The following is an 18,332-nucleotide window of genomic DNA, read 5'->3' as shown; positions in this document are numbered from 1 at the left end:
TTTAGCAGGATGTAAATTGAGGATAATCCAAGTTCATACTAATGCAATGTTTCAGAAAATAAGATTATGAAGCCAAGACTTCCGCTCATGACTAACACTATGTGTGGACAAAGTTCATCTCACTAAAGATCAGAACATCTGAACTGCTTTCCCTGAAAAACATCTGAGAAAACACTTTTTAAATATTTTTTTTGCAGAGGGCAAGTCTCCCTGCACCCACCAACATGCGGGGCAAGCCCCTCACACCCCCTGAACTTATACATACCTATTCCACAGATGCACCAACATGAAGAAGGGGGAAATTACTCCCAGCATCACTGCCAATTTCTTATGGTGGAGCTCTGATCTTCAGCAGGAAGAATTTCAAGCAATTGATGCTCAGGAATTCAATCTTTGTCCCTCTGTAGGTTACCCCTACTCATTCTTTGTTGTTAGGAGCAGAACACAAGAGGCATTTCAGCCCACCTATGCACTGTACTTCCCAGTTTCTATTTGTAAGAAACAAAAAGAAGAAAAACAGAAAAGAAAATTTTCTATAGGAATCTTGAAGGAAAATTGAGAATCACCCACTTTACGACTAAGCAAACTCAAATTTAAACAATATGCACAGACGAAAGACAATCTGTCATTCAGCATCTCATGAGTTTGTCATTCAGCATCTCAAGAGTTTTATTAGTGAACAATGTCCATCCATTGATGCTCAACCCCTTTTCCCATTTCTGCACATGGGGTTGGGGTGTCACTTCAACAGTGACAATCATCTCGAACCAAGGTTTACACTGCTGGGTGACTAGCCCCGTCATGGTAGTTCATCCACACCACTCACTTGGTCCTAGGGCCAATTTAGAGTGTCCAATCAACCTGCTGCATGTCTTTGGAGTGTGGGAGGAAACAGGAGAACCTAGAGAAAACTCACGTGACCACAGGGAGGACACACAAACTCCACTCAGAAGGCATGCCAGATGAAAATCAAACTGGAAAACCTCTTGCTGTAAGGTGATAATGCTAACCGCTGCACCACTGCGGCCACCCTATTAGCAAATAATATCCCTTACCAATCAATCCTGTTTCAGCAATGCTTTTTTGTACTCTGCACAGTGACATCAGTGTAAGGAAAAGCTAAATTTGTGGGAGAGGAGAAAAGAAAACTGTTAAAAGAAAGGCAGGTGGAAAGTTTTGTGGGTTCTGCATAGGGACAGTTTAACAGTAAATTCAAAATATTTTCCTTGTGGAAAAAAAATTGGTTTGAAAAATATCATTTTTCCTCTTAGGAAGAGAAGCCTGAAAAACCCTTACTGAGGACAGATCAGAATTAAGGTTTGGATCTTAAGCAAAGGTTTTTCTTGCTGAGGTTCACATCCTAGCACAAAACTGATGACTTATGCTGAGACAGCATAGACAGCGGTCAGATTCTAATATAAAAAGAGTATTGAATTATGTCACATTAAGACTAATTCCATGACATATGATCCCAAGACAGAAACAGTAACATGGGGATTCTGACCATAAATGTTGCAGGAATGTGTGAGAGTCAACTACCTCCTAATTAAAATAACTTAAAGGCTGCAATATAAAGGAAGAAAACAGAACGGTCAGCCTTTGAGAAGCTCAGAGTATACATACATTACCATGAAGGCTTTGATCATTTGCTGTAAACCTGATCAAGGTTAGTTCAATTATGTTTTGTCTAACTAGATTAAATTCCAACAACTTCAATGGTTTTCAGTATGAGCTATATTATTTGCATTACAACATTAAAAATGTTCATAAGGCTTTGGAAAAAATGGCAGAAAAAAGCAAGATTAAAAAAATGAAGGAGACAGCAATTGTTCTACTTTATTAAAAAGTAAAGTAAACCTTATTAGAAAGACCCTAATGGACACAGGCAACCTGTAAGTGGTTCATCTCCCAGGCCCCTGCTTACACTTATCAAAGATACCAGAACTGGTCAGAGATTTGGGCTGCATGGCTAGGCTTAAAAAGGCCTTATGGCTGTTAGCGTAGTATACACCTATGAACTTATTGCTTTTTACTTTAAGGAAAATATTCTGCAATAAATTTATTATGAACATGGGAAAGACATACTTTTATCCAATACTAGAGAAGTGGAAGGAGCACATTCTGATTTAAGACAACTGTGAATTTAACAAGCTGGAAAACTGTCAGTTTTCCCAAACAGTTTTTGAATGTACCCATGTAGAAAAAATGTGCCCCTTACAATGACAGTGACTGTTGAGAAAATCTCCATTCCTAAAGTGCAACAACCTTGGAGATGATTGAAGAGGGTAAAGCCTCCAGAATTTCTGTGTTCACGACGGAGACAAATTTCAAAAGGTGGTATTTATCTTCATGTCAAGAAACCTTTCTGAAGAGGAAGCAAAATCATAACAGTGACCAAATTCAAGAATGCAGTGTGGCATGCATCTGGTTGTTATTATTGTTATGATAATTTTAAGATATTAAGATAATATGTCTAGGTCATTGTTCCCCTCTACTCATCACTCATTAGACCCATTATAGAGTACAATGCCCCTTTTGGTATGTACCTCACAAGACATCTACAACGACTGGAAAGGCCACAGAAATACCTCACAATGAGGATTACTGGCCTCAAAGAGATGCCCTATGCAGACCGTCTCAAAAAACTGCAGCTTTACTCCGTTGCATATCCCCTACTCAGAGGCGATCTCTGCTAACACACAAAGCTATGTCAAACCCAGAGCTTTTAGACATGCTGCACTTAAAGAAATCCCAATCCCTACGAGCTACATGCTCTAGGGACCTAAACCTAGTCACCACAATAAACAGAACATGCTGGAGGGATAGATTCCTGTCCCAGAGACTTCCTATACTCTGGAACAACCTACCTACCTATATCAAACAAAGCTCCTCATTAGCACTGTTCAAGAAAAATCTTGATGATTGGATGGGAGATGGGAAATTCACCCCGGGGATCACTTCTGTGGCTCTGCTCGACAGTGGCACAGGAAAATAATTTTCTTGGGTGGTAAAAGCCAGGGTATCTTTGGCTAGGCTTATATAGGCCGTACGGCCAATAGCCTAGTACCTACCTATGAACCTATAAGGGTGCCGACGGTGGATGTTAATCTTACACAATAAAAACAAGCAGACTAGGAGACTTCTGTGATCCTTAGCTGTCACAAAAGTTAGAGTTTCCCTCAATGTTTCACCGGTTTGCTTCATGCTGCTAGGGTTCCAAATACTTACCAAAACTACTCCAAAAAACAACTTCAGAAAACTGATTACACTTGGACTCGATGTTGCAAAAATTCAAATTCTGGTTTACATCTTTCACAAGACATCTACGTGTTAAGCTTAGCTTTTCCTCATTCCACAGTGTATATGTCTAGTAAAAGGATCCTTCCAATTTCAGTCACTGCAAAGCACAGACACTCTCTGCAAATTATCCTTCCACTTCACTGTATAAATAAAGGAACTCTTAGCACATAATTCTACACTATGCAGCCCCCCACAGGATATACTACAATAGGTGGCTTAAATAATTTATCTTACTGGCTTCTTTCTGTGTCTCAGAAATTTGGGATAGGAATAGCCAAGAAGGTACTTGCCCTGCCTTATGCTCCTCCCTCAAGGGCTCATAAGAAATTGCTTCACATTTTATAATGGAAACATACCCTGCTAGGTGAAATAGGAAAAAAAGAACACTGAAAAAATATATAGTCTGGCATTTAGGGCAGTGCATTAAGGCTATGAACTGTTAATAAGCTGCTGACTTTAGTCAAAGGTTTGATTCCTTCAGCCTCTGTTTACTTACTGTGTGACTCTAAGCGAGTCACTAAACTGGGGTAGTTGGGAAACAGGCCACCTGGACCACATGCCTAGCCAACACCCATGAAATGTCTGCAGCACAGCACATATCCTCAAAACAGTGGCAAGCCAGATCCGTTACTTTAATAGAGGGTTGCTTAGATATGGTAAAAAGGATGCTAAGTTAAGAAATCCATGTCCTTTATAAAAAAAAAAGGAACTAATCTAACAACTTTCCATGGCTGAAACAAAAAAGGACCATCAGAATTCTGTTTTGAAAATTGTTAAGAATGCAAATCACAGGTAGTCACTGCACTGTACAGGCACTCTCTCCAAGCATGTTCAAAATGCAGTAACTCAAAATATTCTCTCCCCCCAGTTATTCTGTGAAAGTAATAACTCAAGAGTACTCTCATTCTAAACAAAAGCAGATAACAGATTAAAAAGGGACAATAACAACATGTGATACTGTTTGGAACACAATGGATTCTGGGAAGAGGAGCTTCATCTAAAAAAAATCAAAACTATACCAACATAATGATCCCCACTAGACTATCTTGGGACAGAACAAATTATAAAGTAACAGTAACTCCCCTAAAAGTGATTTAAGAACATTAGTGCCACATAAAAGACTTAAGATGCCATCAGTTTCTAACAATGCAGATCTAAAATGAGTTCAAGTTTGGAGCTAGAATATTCTGAAATGTATTAAGAATGTGCAGGCAGATATTCAAGATACCAGTGATGTATGACCGAATAACTCTTGCTTGAGCCCAGCTTCCTCACTAAACCACAAATTTCACAATCTATATACATTAACACTATTATGAAAAATAAATGGACTGCAGCCATACCTTTAAACCTCTTAGTGCAAGAAATCTGGACAAAGCTTGTCAAAATGGGGGGGGGGGCAAAAATAGGGACATATTTTAAATATTGCTCTTATAAACAGAAAGTTGCTAGAGTTAACAGGGTTTGTTTTAGTATACATTTTCTGAAGGATATGAGGTCTGAAACTGAAATGTATATCATTATTTACTGACATAAATCCTCAGATCATCCCAATGATTTACCAGAAAAATACAATTATGAGGAACAGACCAAAAATATGAGCCAGAATTCTGGACATTCTGCGAAAATCTGGGCAGTTGAGAGGTATAACTGCAGTGGCCAGCTAGTTAACTAATAGGATTACTTTACCATTTCCTAAAGGCAATGGCAAAAGTACAGGGGAGAAGACCCTTTTATTAAAAGCGCAAATGGTTATACTACATATATATGCTTTGCATGAGTATGAAGCAGAAGGGTATTGAGTTTCAGGATTTGGAAATACAGTTTCATAAATCAGTGTTTTGAATACCTGGTTTTCAGTGTGTTGTGTGGTGTGTGTGTGTTTTCAAAACAGTGGCAACTCAAATGTAATGCAATGTTCAAGTAAGAAAAATATTCCCAGAGGACACTCTTGACATAACATGTGAAAAAAAAAAAAAAAAAAAAATCACAATTGGTGTATGTGATATAATAATGCTTTCTAAAGCAATTTTATGATGTACACTCACAGGTAACCAAGCATCAGGAATGCAATGCCATGTTGTAAAGACCCGCTTTTTAAACAACAATTACATCATTAATAGTAGGCTACAGATGAAAGAATACAGAGCTAAAATGTGTCTAATAGAGTTCCCTTAAAGGTAAGCATAAAATATTAAATTCTACTTGCAGTTCATTAACAGAAACAAACAACTTGAAAGGACAGGAAATGCACATTATCATAGCAGTTATTTTTTCTGATAATTTACCTTTTCCACGGGCATATTACGAATCTCAGGAGAGTGTGTTTGATCCACATAAAAACCTGCTCCAGAGACTATGTTGACTCCAGTCTCTTCAGACAGTTTCTTCAAGGCTTTAACATCTCTGCTAATACCTGTGATAGTATTTTCCACTATGGTACTGCCCCCATTTTTCTTAAAAAGTAACAGCTCATCTTTTACAGCTTCAAGCTCCTGGCAGAGTCTTAGGTTCTCTCTGTGACTGTAGGGGTTTTGCTTGAGCCAGTATAATCTATTCATAGTAATGGGCTCCTCAGAATGGTCTTCCTGTTCAGGAGGAGGTGGATAATAGACAAAGTCAAAGTTCATTGTTAAGTGTTCATGAGTTAAGGTGCGGCCAAGTTTTTTTGGGTCAAGAGGGCCTAGAACAGTCTGAACCTTCCCAGATAAGTCAGACATCTTTGTTAATTATTTTCTGTAACAAAAATAAAAACATTTTTAGAATGACAGCTTCTAATAATGGATGAGTTTAGTACAATAATACTGAATGTTACTTCCATAGTAATTCCAATAATTCTACAGGTAAAACAGCTGAACTATTTAAATTATCTGCTTGGATTCATTTTCCAGTAGTGATGTTGTAGAGTAGCAGTGGGGGTGGGGGCATTTTTCACCTGAGTTGTTAAAACAGAGATCACATCTGCCTGGTGGTAGCTCAGATGGATATAAAGGATCCCATATCACTTATCAAAGGGAGTAATGGTGCCCTGATTAATTCAAATCAACATATTCATAAAATAAACATTTACAAAATAAAATGTTGACAAAAATTTACAAACAAAATCAACTACATGGTGCTCAAAATCATGTTTAATTGCTATAATCATCTTTGCTATTATTTTTCTCCACATTTTAAAACAAATTCTGTTACCCTGACATTTTTCACCACAAAGTGTCACCAGTAATAAACCATGTTTTTTTTTTTGGAGGGGGGGTGCAGGATTTGCACAGCAAAAGGGTGGCAGCATAAGTTCAAGATACTTGAAGGAAAGATACAAATTCCAGGGATTTTGTACGACAGTGGAAATAAAAATCATTCAAGACTGCATAGCAAGTGATGAAGTTATTGTTTTAACTGAAAAATTCAAAGCACACGTCTAAGAAAGTCAGTGTGTGCTGTTACTTGACAGACACACTGTGTTCAAATTAAAACTTTTTGATCAGAATACAGAATGAGGAAGCTAAAGGGAGAAAGGGGGATGAGAGGGAAACTATCTAACTGAAGAGCTATTTCCTGCATGCTAAAAAGAAAACGGATGGCTTGGAGAATAAAGTGAGAGCAAATAGATTACAAGAAGAAATTCCAGGTAATGAGATGGGGACTGCTAGAAAATTTAGTAACTGAGGTAGTGCATGTGCAAAAATATTTAAATCCTCAACGAATGGATTCATGTAGTGGGGCTAGTGCTCAGGTATGACAGTAAGCGATCTAAGTAGGTATTTCTGCCAATGTCCTCAGCCAGAACAACAAATTGATTAAAAGAATACAGTGGGCACCATTCAGTTGTTTATTTTGGAAAATACTCACAGAATGTTATTAATGATTATTCAGATGACTTGTACAGGACTAGACAAATAACGGAAAAATACTGACACCAGTTACAACCGGTAACTGGAGTTAGAAGGTTGATAGAAACAAAAGTAACAATCAGGATCATCGTGCAGAGAAATTGCAGTAAAAATTAGATGATGTTATGTAATATATTGAAAGACTGCTAAGGGGAAGAGCACAGTGCAAGTCTTAACACTAGAGAAAAAGTTACCAGAAAAGGAGATGAAATCAGGAGGACACAAAGTAAAAAAAAATCATTCAACAAAAATGCTGCAAACCCACTAAATACGAAAATTCTGTTAATGCAAGTGGAACAAAACTCAATCAGTTGAAAACAGCAGAGAAGTAAATAGTAATAACATCCAAAAAAGGCAAAGCCCCCACAACAGCCAAACTGTCAACCAGAACCCAGATTCAGAAGTACACAAATAAATCACCATAGAAAATCATAGCCATATACATACTGGCATTAAGGCAGTTACAGGAAAAGAAGCAGATTAACAGCTTCAGCACATTGTCTGAAAAATACAGTCGACCTAGTAAACCATAGACTGAAATATTCAGACTAACAGATGAGTACTGCTGGCCAATCGAAGAAATTTAAAGAATGGAAGGTAATGCTAGGAATTTGCAAAATATAACTGGAAAAATTGTAGTGCAAAAACACTAAAGCTTAAATTAACCTAAACAGTTAAATGACTTCTTAACTAAATTAAATATGTGCAGAAAAAGGTAACTGATTTCTTACTACTCTAAACATGTGGGAAAGGTATGTAAAATGTTATTGTACTATGAAGGTTCTCGCAATTTCTTTTGAGTTTGCAGTCAGATGCATTAAATGTATTACAATGCTTTGTTTTTCAGCTCCTCAGCTCAAAGTGGGAATGAATTTGTCTTTAAAATGTTAAAGCTTCAAATGTGAAAAGGTCCTGTCACAACAACACAAACAGTTTCTCTAAAGTATACAGGCTAGCTGTTTTTGGAGACAGCATATTAAATGCAATTACTTTGTTGGTACCTTTAACTTATTTTGAAAAGTTCTTCAAAGTATGTTCCATAAAAGCAAACAGTACATAATCTTTTCTGACAGTTTGCCATTTCTTTGTCTTCAAGTAACCTTTCCAGAAGCCAAAGCAGATCAGAGTTCAAATTAGCATGCCCAGAACAAAGGTGAACTGATAGTGAATACGTCAACTAGTACTGTATCACACTTATTTCATCAGCAGGCAAACATGTGATTACACTTTATATTAAATAGAGTCTGCTGTTACACTTTTCTAAATAGCACTAGTAAATAGTGAAATGTGAAGGCAGTGCTTTACTCCAAACAGCAATGTAGTTGCTAACAAAATTTTAATAGTGAAGTAAGCCAGGATCACTATAACACTACACTGAATGCTGCAGCAACTAACTCAAGAAACAAGGGCTGAAAATAAGAAAAAAAAAATAATCAAGTTTAAATAAAGGTAGGATAGATTTTGTAGAAAACGTGCAATGTTGCTGTTGCATATTAATGGGTTGCAAGAATAGAAGTGAAACGATAAATATTCCATTACACAGGCAATGTTAATATGGCTGACTTTATTGTCGTACACAGCATTAAGCAGGAAATATAGCAATACACTTATGGTGTTACCTGTGATGCCGGGAGAGATGCTGAATACATCTGGAATGTGCAGAAAAGCAATTATTACTACTATTTTATGAAAAATCACATTGACATCAAGAAATATCCTGAGTTAGTAGCAAAGGCGAGAGCTAAATACAGAACAGCAGTGCCTTTAATAGCATACATAAGTGCTCTATGAATCTCAGTCAGGATTGTATAATTATAACAGTGTAGAACATAAGTAAGCATGTACAGCGAGTGTAGATCAGAAGAATTCCTTGTCTCACTGCTCATGAACCCAGTTATATATTATGAGATGGACAAACAGCATCCAGTCTCAACTGCATCTCTACCTTTCATTCAGAAAAAAAAAATTTAAAACATATCGGAAGTTTGTACTAATTTGATGCTAATCATAAAGTGAAGGAAGGGAAAAGGGGAATGACAATATTCTTTAGAATTGATTTATCAGAGAAAATAATTTTGTAAAATCTTTGTTTCAAAATTAATAAAAAGTTATTTAAAAAAGGAATGATTTACCTGTATATAAACAAAGTAACAATGACTATATTAGGATGTTGGTTGATCTAGAAGGAATAAACAACTTGTTGAGATGGCAAGTATTGAATATCTGTGACTTAAATAAGTATGACCCCAGTTTCTTTGCCTTATTTTAGTGTTTGGGATAAACAGAAGGAAAACAGTTATATCACAACACCAGGGGACTACATCGATCTAACTTGGATCCTAATGAAGGCAGGCTTCATATATATCATGCTAAAGCAGGAACTGTGGCATTAGAAAACATGAATTGTGGGTACTGGACATTTTTATAAGGAAGAGTTCTTGTTTATCTTTTCAAAAACCCTACAACGTAGGTATGTAGGACTGCTTTGGTGATAACAAGGAAATCACAATTATCCTGTTAAGAAATATCTGGATAACTGATCCCTATCTAGCCATGCTCTCATTACCTTTATTATACACACACAAAGGAGAAAGCTGTGGTATACTAACAATGGAAATGTAAACATTACAAATGGAAGAATTAAAAAAAGCAAAGGCAAAACTGCAACATATAGTAAAAGATGCTGTAAATAATCTTGTCATTGTAACAGAAGTAGGAGTGGAACAGCTGGATGAATATAAAGCAAAGAAAACAACTGATATTATGGTAGGGGAAGGGGGAACTATGAAAATGACTAGCAAAATATACTATAATGTACCTAATGCATATATAAATTCAGAATTATATTTTGCACTAACTTTCACAAACAACTTTTCATATCTCAGAAACTGTACAGCCTAAACATGTGGGGTCATATCTTGTTTAATCAGGCAGACATGAGCTTTCATACATTTGCAAGCGATTCCTGAGCGCGTTTACTGAGATACATAAAGAAACATGAAAATAATGCTTACTTGTATACTTAGTGATATAAGTAATGCTGAATATCTTTCAATATATAAAACATACAGGGCAAATATCTGTGAGAATGTATTCACTATTATCTAAGGTTCACCTAGTACCACGCAATAATTTGTAAGTCACTTGGTTTGGAAAATATTAATGTATATATGGAAATATTGCATATATTCATAACATCTTCATACATACTAGCAATCAACTAGCAATACCTTCAATATATTGCAGTCAACACATACAGTAAAAACGTGTTGTTCTGTTTCCCACCATTACAATACTCCTTAATACCATACATTTCTCTTAGTTATGAATGCAATATAGAAATATGAATAACAAGTGATGAAAGGGAATTAATATCTCCACTTCAGGACATAGCAGACTAACAATCTTATCATCAACTTGCTCTTTCTTATGCTGCCTATTATTAACTGACAAGTTACTAAATTACGGAAGCCAGTCTGAAAAAAAATAAATAAATAAATCAGAACACAATTATATCTTTCAAGATAGAGTTTACAGTGCAAATACCTGTGAGAATTTCTTTTGGAATTATTATTTGTTCAATGGCGTAGGTCTTTGCCTCCCAAATACAAAGTACAACATAATCCTGACCTCCAAACAATGCCTGTATGGAGTTTGCATGTTCTACCTGCGACTGTCGGGTTCCTCCCACCTCCCAATATCATTCTGTTTCCACCTCAAACTCACCCAAGAATGGAGTTTTGGGCAGTAACACAGATTCTAGATAGTGCTTATGAGAGGAAGAGTTGAATCGACCAACCACTTCCAGCATCAGCTGTGGTATATAGATAGAACACAGATCAAAAACTACATGGCAAGTTAGGGCTAGCCAGCTTGATGGTATAAAAACTGGATCTAGCAGATTCAGTCGTGTTGAGTAATGTCATAAAAATGGGTATCTTGACAGTGATATGCGGGCTGAGGACCTAGCCTAATCTGATCAACATCAGGGACCCAAACTAAATGGCAGGAGGGGTGTATGTGTCTTTACTGGCCAGTGATTGCCCCCATAAAGCCAGGCAGTCATGGGTCAGTAAGCTAATGGCTATCTGGTGTCTAGTTACACAGTTTGATTTACCTAGGATAGCTCTGTTAACTGAAAGTTGGATGTAAAACCAATACATCTGCCAAACATGAACTAAGAATTGCTACACTCAGTGTGGGTTCAGTGACAGGCTGCAGCTTGGAAGTGGATGAAATGACGGTAAGGAGGAGGAGGCTGGACATCCTATGTATCCAGGAGACAAGGTGGAAGGGCAGTGCACCAAAGCCACTTGGCTTCGGAATCCAGAGTGTACTACTGAGGGGAGGACAGACCAGAAATGGTGTGGGAATTGTGGTGAGGGAGAGTCTTCTGTAGACAGCAAGGGATATCATCAGAATTAGTGACAGACTCATGGCAATCAGACTCCAATGTAAGGATAGGGGAGTATTCATAATCTCAGCTTCTGTCCCATAGCAGGGTTGTGATTGTAAGGAAAAAAGTGCATTCAGGTAGCATTTGCTGGAGTTACTACATAAATAAAGCAGGATAACATGAATTGGTGTTGATACTGGGTGACCTGAATGCACAGGAGAGAGAGAGCATGATATGAGGACTGCCTGGGTCCACATGGGTGGGGTAACAACAATAAAGAAGGAGAGGCCATTCTATAATTCTGTCTGGCAAGCGGCATGATGGTGGCCAATTAATGGTTCAGCAAAAGAGTCACAATATCACATACAAGACAGGCCAATATGCAAGTCAGGTAGACTTATTCCTAGTAAGGTAGGAGCAATGGGGTAGAGTCAGTGATTGAAAGGCATCCCCAGTGAAATAGTCAGCTCAGAGCATAAACCACTGGTTGCCAGAATCAATTGCAAGCGGTGGTCAAAGAAGGCTCTAAGGTCAAAATAAATTAAGCTGAAAACCTGGTCACTGACTAGAGAGAAAGCAAAAGTCTCGAGCACCTCAGGAAGAAGAGGAATTAGGTGGAGATGAAGAAGAATGGCAGTGCCTGAAAACAGCATGTGTGAGGATTATGAACAGATACGCAGTTGAGACAGGTACAGATGCAGTGACATAAGGAAAGCTGGTGGTGGAATGCAGAAATCCAGGAAGTCATCTAAAGAAAGAACAAGTGCAGGAAAAAGTGGGAGATGAAAAGAGACCAGGCTAACAGAGGAGCTGAAATAGCAAAGAACAATGAATTAGAGGCACTCTTCCAGTTTCTGGAAATTGACTCAGTACATCACACAAAGAAACTACATCAAGTTTCAAGAGAAATTCAGAAAGATAAAAAAAACACCCCTCATAAGGTATGCCAGCAAAGTACAGTTTTGTACCTACCATAAATGTAGATGTTCGAGGATTCCATTGCTGCAGTCCTTACTATTGGGTATAGTCCGCATCCAGTCGGCCCGAATACCAGAGTATAAGGCTGACGTCGGTCATGGCGCATTAGACTGACGTCAGTGCGTACTAATGCGCATGACCGGCGTCATATCCTCAGTCTTTTCTTGCCCCAGATGTCAGAAGACCCTAAAAAGACAAGGCCCAAAATACCTGCACCAAAACATGAACAATATATACAAAAATATAAGCAGGTAAACTCACCTACACTACCACCCCTAAACACAGAGGGGAAGGAGGGAGTAAATTGGACTGCAGCAATGGAATCCTCGAACATCTACATTTATGGTAGATACAAACCTGTACTATGTTCTTAGGTCTTCCATTGCTGCAGTCCTTACTATTGGGTAGAATCCCAAAGCAGAGGTAAGGGAGGCTGGCAAATCATAAAGAAGCAGGAGCTGACAACATGCCTTGCAAAACAGCTGTGGCAAAACCAGCCCTAGACTTAGAGTAGAGGAAGGTGATAATGCTTAGAGAAAGTATGCACTGAACTCCAAGTAGCTGCTTCCAAAATATCCTTAGTTGCCACCCCCCCGTAGAAATGCTGTTGAAGTGGCAGTAGCCCTAGTGGAATGAGGCCTAATCCCAGCTGGAACCTCCTTGCCATGATGGGAATAACAAAATGCAATGCAAAAGCCAATCCACCTAGAAATAGTTTGTTTTGACACAGGCTTGCCCTGCGAACTCAAAGCAAAAGAAACAAACTGCTGAGACTGCCTAAAATCCTTAGTCCTGCTTAAGTAATAACGCAATTGCCTGTGTACATCTAAAGTATGCAAAATCTTTTCCCCTTTATTTTGGGGTCTGCATAAAAAGTAGGCAAATGAATAGTTTGGTTTAAAGCCACACTAGAAACCACCTTAGGCATAAAGGAAGGATTAGTACGTAATGATACCCTATCCTTATGGAAAATCAAAAAGGGCTCGACTGCCATAAGGGCCTGCAACTCAGACACCCTTCTTGCAGAAGTAATAGCCAACAAAAAGCAGTCTTCCATGACAAATATTTCAATTCAGCAGTAGCCGCAGGCTCAAAGGTTGTAGAGTAAGTTTTTCCAACACAAAATTGAGATCCCAAGCAGGAGTAGGAGCTCTAATGGGGGTCTTATATTCTTTGCCCCTCTAAGAAACTGCTTGAACAAAGGATGTGAAAACAAAGGTGGGTCACAATCATAGTGAGCTGAAATTGCTGCAGCATGAATCTTAATAGAAGAGAAGGACAACCCTGTGTCCAATAACTCGGTAAGATATTGAAGAGCCACACTCAAATTAGGCTCAGAAATCTCCAAATTCTTTGCTGTACTCCAAAATAAAAATCTCTTCCATTTAGCTGCGTACACTCTCCTTGTACTAGGACGTCTAGCTTCCATAATCACATTTAAAACTTGTTGAGGAAGTGGAGACCTGCTGTGTGTCAACACAGAATATGCCAGGCTGTTAGATGAAGAGAGTGAAGCTTGACATTGAGCAGATGACCGTCCTTCTGAGATAACAGATGAGGAATCAGAGGTAAAGGCCATGGAGGCTTCTTTACCAGACTCCGTAGTAGTGGGTACCAGTGTAGCCGAGGCCAATCTGGAGCTATCAAAATCATCCTTGGCCTGTCTTGTCTGACCTTTAATAGTACCTTTGGAAGAAGAGGCAGAGGTGGAAAGGCATACACATGAAGATGTTCCCAACTGAAAGACAGAGCATCCACTTTCTAAGCTGTGTGATGAAACCCCTTTGTGCAATACTTTGGCAGCTGGTGGTTTAGTGGAGAAGCGAACAGATCTATGTCTGGAGTTCCCCATGACACTGTCAATGTCTGAAATACATGAAGATCCAGTTTCCACTCGTGGGGATCCATGATTTGTCTGCTTAACACATCTGCTAAGGAGTTCTGTGCTCCTGGCAGAAACCTTGCCTGAAGAGTTAGTTGCAAGCTTAGCGCAGTCTCCCATAAAATCATTGCTTGCCTGCACAGAGGATAAGAATGTGTTCCCCCTTGCTTGTTGATGTACCACATGACAGTTGTGTTGTCTGTTAGAATCAACACCTGCCCTGGAAGAAGTAACTCCTTGAAAGCCAGTAATGTGAACTGGACTGCTAACATCTCCTTCATGTTGATATGTAGATGCTGTAGTCTGGCAGGCCACTTGTCTGGTATCCACTTTCCATTTAGATGAGCTCCCAAGCAATATCCGAGGCATCTGTCGTTAAAATCTGACTCGCCTCTGGCCGGGTCACAGAGAGTCCCTTGTTTAGGTGACATTCCTGAGCCCACCACAAAAATACTCTTTGAAGGCAAGGTATTATTTGAATGACAGTGTCTAAATCCTGGCAGTGCTGTGTCCATACATTTTGAGATACCATTGTAACTTCCTCATATGCAGTTTGGCATTGGGAAGCACCAGAAGACAAGATGCCATGAACCCTAATGCTTGAAGGACTGTCTCTGCAGTCAGCACGGACTGATGAGATAGTTGATGGAAGTAAAGTGATAGACTCTTTTGTTTGTCCGGGGTTAAAAAGGCCATCTGGGCTGCTGTATTCAGTCTCACACCCAGAAAGCACATATCTTGAGAGGGTACTAGACTGGACTTTATTTCGTTCACAGAATACCCTAGGCATCTTAGCACTGCTATAACATATTCCAGATGCTGTAGAAGGTCTTCCTTTTCTTGAGCCAGAATCAGGCAGTCGTCTAAATAAGGATAGAGTTGAATTCCTTGTAGCCTGAAGTAAGCTATCACTGGAGCCAGAACCTTTGTGAATACTCTGGGCGCAGTAGATAAGCCAAAGGGCAATGCAGAGAACTGATAATGAGAATCTCCAGCTCGAAACCGCAGATACTTCCTGCAACTTAGCCTGATAGGCACATGAAGGTAAGCTTCCTTGAGATCTAAAGTTACCATCCAGTGATCTTTGCCCAGCAGGGGTAAAAGCTGTTGTAACGTCAACATCTTGAACTTGGGAATGTCCAGAGAAGTGTTGAGGAGAGATAAATCCAAAATTGGTCTCTACGTGTTCCCCTTCTTTGGTACTAGGAACATGCGAGAATAAAATCCTAGGCCCCTTTCTGATACAGGGACTGGCTGAATGGCCCCCATTTGGAGTAACTGAGAAACTTGCTTGTGAGCCTCTTTTCTTTGTGGAGGAGGAACGTCTGGCATGCCTTTGAAAGGGGGCATTGTATGGAAATAAAAGCTGTAACCGTGGTGAATGATGTCCAACACCCATCTGTCTGGAGGAATTAAATCCCAATTTTCTTTGAAAAGAGACAGTCGTCCTCCCAAAGGAGCTGCCAGACGAGAATCTACTGGCAGCTGAAAAGGCAGGTCATTGGGTCTGTTTATGAAAGGACTGACCCCTGCCCTCACCAGAAGTCTGAGCAGGTGAACTCCTGTTCTAGGCCTAAAAGAACCTTGAGCCCTGCCCCTACCACGTCTAGACCTACCCCTAGACTGGGAATCATAAGCAGGATATGTCCACCCCTTAGCAGGCCAATTTCTACTAAACTTGGTGGCTGTACCTGCAAAAATCTTTAACAGTTTGCATAGACTTAGCTTTGTCCTCCATTGTCTTTAAAACTGCTTCCAGGTGAACCAAACAACACATCAGACTGTAAAGGAGCATCCAAAATCCTTGTCTTAACATGCTCAGCCAAATTTTGATCCCTCAACCAGGCATGCCTGCGAAGAACAGAACTAGTGGCAGCCACCCTCGAGGAGGCCTGCAGCATCAAAACCACATTGCAAAGAATGCTTGCCCACTTGTTCAGACACATAAACTAAATCCAGCAATTCTTTACAATCAATACCTTCCGCCAAAGCATCCACCTTAGATTTCAATTGTGAAAGGAGATAATTTTGATATTTCAGCATGTGAAACTGACAATTCAACGCTCTCATGGCTAGAGTGGAAGAAGTATACACTTTCTTACCCCACCTATCCAACGCCCTTGCCTCTTTGTCAGTGGGAACAGGATTTTTAACCACAGAGGCCTTAACACCTTTAGGCCCCTGAGAAACAGTTTCTGGGTCCGCCCTAGGACTCTTAAACAAATACTTATGAGCTTCGGGCACCCTATAGTACCTATCAGGTTTAACAGGAGCAGGAGGCAAAGAATCAGGGTTCAGGGAAGCCTCTGCAAAAACATCTTCCACTACATTTAACACAGGAGGTATAGCTAAGGGCCTATGCTGGGGTAAAAACAAGAATTCCCTAAGCCTCTTCCTGGAATCAGAGTAATCCTGGCCTTCCCATTTAAAGTGCTCCCTCATGGAATGCAGAGTCTCTGAAAATGAAAAATCCTCAGGAGGAGAAGCCGAAGGAGTGGCATCATCCACATCAGAATCAGAATAATGAGGATACTCCTGCAAATCTTCCGCAGAAGACTCAGAAGCCCCTGAACCCTGTTCAAAACTGTCAAACTCTGGTTCCACCCTAGGCCTCTTATCAGGAGGGCCCATAGAACCTCTAATCATAGTAATCAAATCTTCTGCCATTTTAAGCATATGTTTCTTAGGTACAGAACCCGAAATGCTAGGAGAAGCCCCTACTGAAGCTGAACTTGGCCTACCTCTAAAAGAAGTTTTGGCAACAGAAGGAGAGGCTCTAACTACTTTGGGAAGAGTAGTTACCTGAGAAGCCCCCTCAGCCTGGCCTGCCTCCTGAGAGGGTACATCCTGTAACAGTAAAGTTTCTGCCTGAGACTCCATAGAAACTCCTGGCAAAAAGTACAGTTTTGTACCTACCATAAATGTAGATGTTCGAGGATTCCCTTGCTGCAGTCCTGACAATTGGGTATAGTCCGCGTCCCAGTCGGCCCGAATACCAGAGTATAAGGCTGACGTCGGTCATGGCGCCTTAGACTGACGTCAGTACGTCAGGGTACTAATGCGCATGACCGGCGTCATTTCCTCAGTCTTTTCTTGCCCCAGATGTCAGAAGACCCAAAAAGACAAGTCCCAAAAACAACCTGCACCAAAAACCATGTACAATATATACAGTAATATATACAAAAAATATAAGCATGTAAACTCACCTACACAACCACCCTGAAACACAGAGGGGAAGGAGGTAGGCTAAATTGGACTGCAGCATGGGAATCCTCCGACATCTACATCTATGGTAGGTACAAAACTGTACTATGTTCTTCTTCCCTTGCTGCAGTCCTGACAATTGGGTAGAATCCCAAAGCAGAGGTAAGGGAGGCTGGCAAATTATAAAGTAGCAGGAGCTGACAACATGCCTTGTAAAACAGCTGAGGCAAAACCAGCTCTAGTCTTAGAGTATATAGGCAGGTGATAATGCCTAGAGAAAGTATGCACTGAACTCCAAGTAGCTGCCTCCAGAATATCCTTAGTTGCCACCCCTTAGAAATGCTGTTGAAGTGGCAGTAGCCCTAGTGGAATGAGGCCTAATCCCAGCTGGAACCTCTTTGCCATGATGGGAATAACAAAATGCAATGCAAAAGCCAATCCACCTAGAAATAGTTTGTTTTGACACAGGCTTGCCCTGTGAACTTAAAGCAAAAGAAACCAGTAACTGCTGAGACTGCCTAAAATCTTTAGTCCTGCTCAAATAATAACGCAATTGCCTGTGTACATCTAAAGTGTGCAAAATCTTTTCCCCTTTATTTTGAGGATCTGCAAAAAATGTAGGCAAATGAATAGTTTGGTTTAAAGCCACACTAGAAACCACCTTAGGCATAAAGGAAGGATT

The 18,332-nt window shown here is 39.7% G+C and overlaps 1 protein-coding gene across 1 annotated transcript in view; it reads right to left on the bottom strand.

Annotated features, from left to right (window-relative positions):
- PTER (phosphotriesterase related) overlaps positions 1–18,332 on the bottom strand; it is a 594,119-nt gene that overhangs the window by 490,158 nt on the left and 85,629 nt on the right. The window contains exon 2 of the mRNA XM_044067533.1: positions 5,589–6,036. Coding sequence (XP_043923468.1) covers positions 5,589–6,020 — 432 coding nt within the window. The 5' untranslated portion in view covers positions 6,021–6,036. The remainder of the gene's footprint in view (positions 1–5,588; positions 6,037–18,332) is intronic.

Source organism: Protopterus annectens, chromosome 3.part1, assembly GCF_019279795.1.
Source record: "Protopterus annectens isolate FY-2018-M chromosome 3.part1, PAN1.0, whole genome shotgun sequence".
Classification (NCBI taxonomy): Eukaryota; Metazoa; Chordata; order Ceratodontiformes; family Protopteridae; genus Protopterus; species Protopterus annectens.
The sequence above is the reverse complement of the archived record's forward strand: the minus strand, read 5'-3'. Positions and strand labels throughout refer to the sequence as shown.